Source organism: Rhipicephalus microplus, chromosome 9 (genome assembly GCF_043290135.1).
Source record: "Rhipicephalus microplus isolate Deutch F79 chromosome 9, USDA_Rmic, whole genome shotgun sequence".
NCBI lineage: Eukaryota > Metazoa > Arthropoda > Arachnida > Ixodida > Ixodidae > Rhipicephalus > Rhipicephalus microplus.
The window spans coordinates 98,741,231-98,747,840 of record NC_134708.1 but is presented as its reverse complement, the minus strand read 5'-3'; the positions used below and the strand labels follow the sequence as shown (position 1 = coordinate 98,747,840).

The 6,610-nt window shown below is 45.7% G+C and overlaps 1 protein-coding gene across 1 annotated transcript; it reads left to right on the top strand.

Annotated features, from left to right (window-relative positions):
* The first annotated feature begins 3,258 nt into the window (after window positions 1–3,258).
* Window positions 3,259–4,582, top strand: LOC142772315 (uncharacterized). The gene is made up of 2 exons (XM_075874517.1): window positions 3,259–3,415; window positions 4,220–4,582. The coding sequence occupies exon 2, from the start codon at window positions 4,253–4,255 to the stop codon at window positions 4,580–4,582; it is 330 nt and encodes a 109-aa protein (XP_075730632.1). The 5' UTR covers window positions 3,259–3,415; window positions 4,220–4,252.
* Window positions 4,583–6,610: the final 2,028 nt, after the last annotated feature.

The window sequence follows — 6,610 nt, the reverse complement described above, 5'->3', positions numbered from 1 at the left end:
GCCTTGGCCACGTCGAGACAATCAGTTCTTCCAGAATTATATCCGTCCCCGATGAGGTGCCTTCTACCTCCGTCTGTGAACTGGCTGTCGTCTCAGCGCCTGACTCAACGTCGGCAAACATATTTCAACCATTATTCGCTGCAGATTTATCATCTTCGCAGCGTTCACAACTCCTCACCATTCTTGAGAGCTACCGCCATTCTTTCGACGTTGAAAAAAACATCTGTCGGCCGTGCCTTAGCAGTAGAACACCACATCGACACTGGGTCCCACTCACCGCTGCGACAATGACCATATCGCGTGTCCGCTACAGAACGCCGCGTCATTGCTGACCAAGTAGACGACATGCCTCGCAGAGGCGTCATTCGACCTTCACAGAGCCCATGGGCATCTCCGGTGGTTCTCGTCAAAAAGAAAGACGGTTCTATTCGTTTCCGTGTCGGTTTCCGGTGATTGAACAAGATCACGCTGAAGGATGTATATCCACTACCGCGCATTGACGATGCTTTGGACAGTTTGCAGGGTGCCGAGTTCTTTTCCTCGTTAGACTTGCGGTCAGGCTACTGGCAGGTGCCTATGGCGGAGGCCGATCGCCCCAAAACCGCTTTTGTCACGCCGGACGGCTTATATGAATTCACCGTCATGCCCTTCGGACTTTTCAATGCACCTGCAACGTTCGAACGAATGATGGACAACATCCTGCGTGGACTAAAATGGAAGATATGCTTGTATTACCTCGATGATAACGTGGTCTTCGCCCCTAACTTTGACACACACTTGCGTCGCCTTCAGCACGTCCTTACTTGCTTATCTAACGCCGGTTTGCAATTAAACCTTAAAAAAAATGTCGATTTGCCATGCGTCAACAGAACATTTTGGGCCACGTTGTTTCCAAGAAAGGCATCATCCCGGATCCCGAGAAATTGCGAGCTGTTACGGCGTTTTCTAAACCTTCCACCATCAAAGAACTTCGAAGTTTCATCGGCTTGTGTTCGTATTTCAGGCTATTCGTCCGAAACTTCGCGTCTATTATATCACCTCTCACGCAACTTCTCAGCAGCTGTAAAGACCTCTTATCGTGGTCCCCTGCCTGCGACGAGGCTTTCACCACCTTGCGACGGCTTCTCACGACGCCACCCATTCTACGCCATTTCGATCCTGAAGCTCCAACTGAAATCCACACCGACGCCAGTGGTGTAGGCCTGGGTGCTATGCTCGCACAGCGTAAACCGGAACATCAGGAATACGTCGTGGCATACGCTAGTCGCACACTTACCTTGGCTGAGAGCAACTAAAGCGTCACAGAAAAGGAGTGCTTGGCCATTGTGCGGGCCCTTGAAAAGTTTCGCCCATATCTATATGGTCGTTCTTTTGACGTCGTGACCGACCACCACGCGCTGTGCTGGCTTTCGACGTTAAAAGACCCATCTGGCCGCCTCGCTCACTGGGCGTTGAAAATTCAAGATTACGACATACGCGTGGTTTATCGGTCAGGACGGAAGCATGCTGACACCGACGCCTTTTCCCGTTCCCCCCTGTCCGAAAATGCCACAGCTGACTCCGCTTGCGATTCCACATTGTCATCGCTTGACTTTGACACCATTGCTATCGAACAACGCAATGACCCGTGGACTGCGTCTCTCCTCAATCATCTCTCCGACACTTCTGAACTCCCAAAGACGCGAACGCTTCGGCGCCAAGTTCCACACTTCTCGATACGTGACACGCTTCTCTATCGACGCAACTACGCACCAGAGGGACGCTCGTCGTTCCACGAGCCCTGAGGTTGCATATTTGTTCCTCTTTCCACGCTGACCCACAATGTGGCCACGCAGGAGTCTTCAAGACCTACGAAAGGCTTCGACTTCGCTACTATTGGCGTGGTATGTGTACCTTCGTCCGCAACTTCGTCCGCTCTTGTGCCGAATGTGAGCGCCGAAAATCTCCACCACATGCCTCCGCCGGTGAACTGCAGCCTTTACCATGCCCTTCTCGACCCTTCGAACGGGTTGGAATAGATATTTATGGGCCACTTCCATTGACACCGACTGGCAACAGGTGGATAATAGTTGCTATCGACCACCTAACGCGCTATGCTGAGACCGCTGCTCTTCAAACGGCTACGGCACAGGAGGTTGCCACTTTCCTACTGCGTCATTTTGTGTTGCGTCATGAAGGCCCTCAAGAGCTCCTCAGTGACCGCGGCCGCGCCTTCTTGTCCGAGGTCATTGAAAAATTGCTTGCTGAGTGTGCTATTGTACATCGCACATGTACCGCTTACCACCCTCAAACCAATGGGGCTACCGAGCGCTTTAATCGTACTCTCGGTGACATGCTATCTATGTATGTGACGCCTGACCACTCTAACTGGGACTTAGTCCTCCCATTCATTACATACGCCTATAATACGGCAACGCAAGCGACAACAAGCTTCTCCCATTTTGACCCCCTCTACGGCCGTCACCCCTCCCACACCATTGACACCATTATGCCCTATCGACCGGACGCGTCCGAGTGCCTATCGATCTTGGACGCCGCCAGACACGCAGAAGAATGCCGCCAGTTAGCTCATCGCTTTACCTGCGATGACCAAAACAGGCAAAAAGCAATTCATGATGCCCAGACCTCAACTCACATTTTTCTTCCGGGTGCTCTTGTATGGCTGTCAGTGCCGCATCGCACACCTGGGCTCTCTTCCAAACTTCTGCCAAAGTACGATGGGCCATATCGTATTCTCGAACACACTTCGCCAGTAAACTACCTCATTGAGCCTCTTACGCCACCATCAGACTTGCGACGCGCAACCGCTAGGTTGTACACGTCCAGAGGCTCAAGCAGTACCACGGTTCAACGCCGCCTGCACAGGACTAAGTCGCCAGGATGGCTCCATTTTTTCTCCGTGGGGCCATTGTAAAGAAGAGGAAGTACTCCGGCGCAGAGGCAGCAGCATCGAGTGTGCAGCAGCGGCTCGAGCTCAAAAATTGCGGCTGGTGCATCGCCTTCCGAGCCTTCCAAGCATCAACCTTTCTGCTTAATAAATATCCTTTATAGTATAAACTATTGCTAGTTTAAAGCATACATTAAAATTAACGTCAACAATAGCTTGTGGAGATTCTGTTTACTATCGCGCACCCAGCTCGTGATAACAAATAGAATTTGCAAAAGCTATTGTCACATACCCCTGCAAGACTAAATGAAGTCATTTTCCTGCGGTTATTTTATTTCTTATCACCATTTGTATCTCGTCAGCATAGGTGTCCTGGTTCGTCTCAAGCTGTTCAATTGTGGCCTGGATGAAATTTTTGCGGCGTGTGCCGCATATAGACTTCTGCTTGACAAGCGGCTACGATATCTTAACCTGGAGGACAACAATTTCAACTCTGAAGCTTTGTCTGATATAATAACTTCTCTTAAGGTAAGTCGCATGTCTACGTTTGCAAAAGCGAACGCTTTACATGCGTAATCACACGCGAAAAATGAGCATCGCTGTCAATGTCAACACGAGGTGTGAAATGATCGCAAAAGGACATCGCCTTATGGCGTCCTCGTGACCTCATTGATTCCTGAAATTCATTAAGTTATCATGACGTAAGTGTAGCATCACATAGCCCACAATATCAGTCCATGTCGGGATGCTCAGGTTGATGTTTAATTTCAGGTTGGTGTCAGGACGCATAATCTCCATAATTTAATAAATCTGCATGAGCCTACTTAAGAGCACATGATCATTCCGTTTCATCCTCTTCGAGCTCATATTCAGCTTTTTACATTAGTAGTGTAGTGTGCTGCGTGCTTTTCTGTGCAACAATTCTCGCTATTCTGCCATAATGCGATTCTTCATCCTGCGTTGTAATCGATATCCAGTCAAACCAATTTGTCATCCTCTAAATTTCTGCTGCGCATATTGGAACTTGTAGACTGCCTTGTTATTACTTTACTTTTCACGCTCAGTGCTAAATTACCTGTCTTTGGGTATGTCGGCCATGTGCCCTCCTGCGCATCTATGGCATGTCATTTGTTTGTTTTTTACATAAGTACATGCACTCCACTGCTAATATTTAGCTTGGAAATCACCTCATATGATCTTGACAACTATCGTCTATCCCGCCGAATGCGTCAGCACCTACCTAACTCAGTGCCTTCATCATATACAGGTCGGTTTTTTTGTTTACGGCGTTGCACAGCACATACAAGTTTTCACAGTTCTACGTATTTGCAGATCAACAAGACGTTAGAAACACTCGTTGTTAACATGGCAGCCGAACACTCCGAGGAAGAGGTGGCCTCGCTGTTTTCAAAAATCGCCCTGGTCGACGCCTTCCCCCGCGTCAAGTTTCACTGGGTCAACCCTAGAGCGTCGGACTTGTCACGGAGCATTCTCGCGACACAAACGCCCTCCGTTTCCTTGAACCTGGACGAGCGCGTAGACGCCGCAGAATGCTTGCGAGTGATCTCCGCAAACCGAAACCTCGACATGGTCTGCATTCGATTCACTGAGCTTCCAGAAGGAACCACGGCCCAGAACCTGACGCACGCTATCGCTACGACGAGGTCGCTGAGGAAAGTATCGCTTAGTGCATAAATTGGGAGTTTATTAGGGCATCCATGTTCTCAATGTAAGTTTCAAAAACAAAAAGTGGACTGCCGGTTTGGTAAGTCACTCATAAAGGAAAATTCACTTGTCTAAAAAGACACATGACCAGAATTCACGCGAAGACAACAGGACACAAAGGAAAAGAGACGAGCAGGCGCTGTGTTACAACGCAGTGACGTATATTAAATATGAGTGCTGCTTCCTACGGTGGTCACTAGTGCCGCAACAAAACAGCCAAAACACTGCCCATTTCGTGTCTTCTTCCCTGTTTCCCACTTTTCACGTGTGAAGTCTGGTCATAAATCTGTAGCCTGTAGCGGCTCATAAGGTACACCACGTTACTCCACTTTATCTAAAGAGGAACATTTAGGCCATCCGTTAGTATTTTTTGGTGACTTAGATGCTAATGGCGAGATAAATCTGTTGAAACCAATGTGAAAACAAATTATGTATAATGCAGTTATAATCTAGGTTTTCTTATTTCGGCTTTCGGCGTTTCGGCACAAAACAATACAAAAGTCCACGAAAACACGCCTTATCGATATTCATGTCGCGTGCTATTATGTACCATTTCATACACCCATACAACCCACTTCATTCGAGAGAAATAGAAAGGGAGAAGATAAATACACGAGATAGGGAGATTAACAATACTATAGCTCTAGTTTGATGCTTACCACGTGAGCAGGGAAATTTAGTTGGGCGATCGTAGCAGCCATACGGGCGCATACTGTGCTAAAGATTGAGAAAATGAAGACATCTCGTCGAATGGGATAATGAGCTGATGCGGATCATCGCAGTCGGGCAGCGCGAGCAGTCATTTTAAATGCGAAGCATTTCCTAGTGAACTTCGGCTTCTTTGAGCGTATCTATCTATCTGTCTATCTATCTATCTATCTATCTATCTATTTATCTATCTATCTGTTTGTCTGTCAATCAAGGTATCCATCTATCTATCCATCTATCTATCTACCTATCTATCTATCTATCTATCTATCATTCTATCTATCTATCTGCCTGTCTGTCTGTCAATCATAGTATCTATCTATCTATGTATCTATCTATCTATGTATCTATCTATGTATCTATCTATGTATCTATCTATGTATCTATCTATCTATCTATCTATCTATCTATGTATCTATGTAAGTATGTATGTATCTATCTATCTAAGTATCTATCTATCTATCTATCTAAGTATCTATCTATCTATCTAAGTATCCGCCTGCGACTTTTAGCTTTTCTGGCCATTTCGATAGTGGTATCAATACCAAACTTTGTATCGCATTCAGCGACTTTGAGCGTATGTATGTATGTATGTATGTATGTATGTATGTATGTATGTATGTATGTATGTATGTATGTATGTATGTATGTATGTATGTATGTATGTATGTATGTATGTATGTATGTATGTATGTATGTATGTATGTATGTATGTATGTATGTATGTATGTATGTATGTATGTATGTATGTATGTATGTATGTATGTATGTATGTATGTATGTATGTATGTATGTATGTATGTATGTATGTATGTATGTATGTATGTATGTATGTATGTATGTATGTATGTATGTATGTATGTATGTATGTATGTATGTATGTATGTATGTATGTATGTATGTATGTATGTATGTATGTATGTATGTATGTATGTATGTATGTATGTATGTATGTATGTATGTATGTATGTATGTATGTATGTATGTATGTATGTATGTATGGAATACTAAGCTAGGAAATGCTCAGTATTTTTTAAAAAACTAGTATTAGAAGGCCGCACTTTGAGCACTATCTGACCAGAAAGGTTTGCCACGTTGAACTCGCTGGGCGTAACCACCTTGGTTTTAGCCAGGTTTAGTGAGGGTTGGGCTGCTGTGCCATGAATATAGTGAGCTAGTATATAGCCATCAACTGGAGGCGGTGAAAGGTGGCAAGCAGACACGAAGTGCAGGCCGTAAGAAAGTGCGCGAGTGCCGCCTCTCGTTTAGTCCTTGGAATGTCCGCTGGGT

Excerpts from the sequence above, each read along its gene's own strand:
- LOC142772315 (XM_075874517.1), top strand. The coding sequence starts at position 4,253 with ATGGCAGCCGAACACTCCGAGGAAGAGGTGGCCTCGCTGTTTTCAAAA.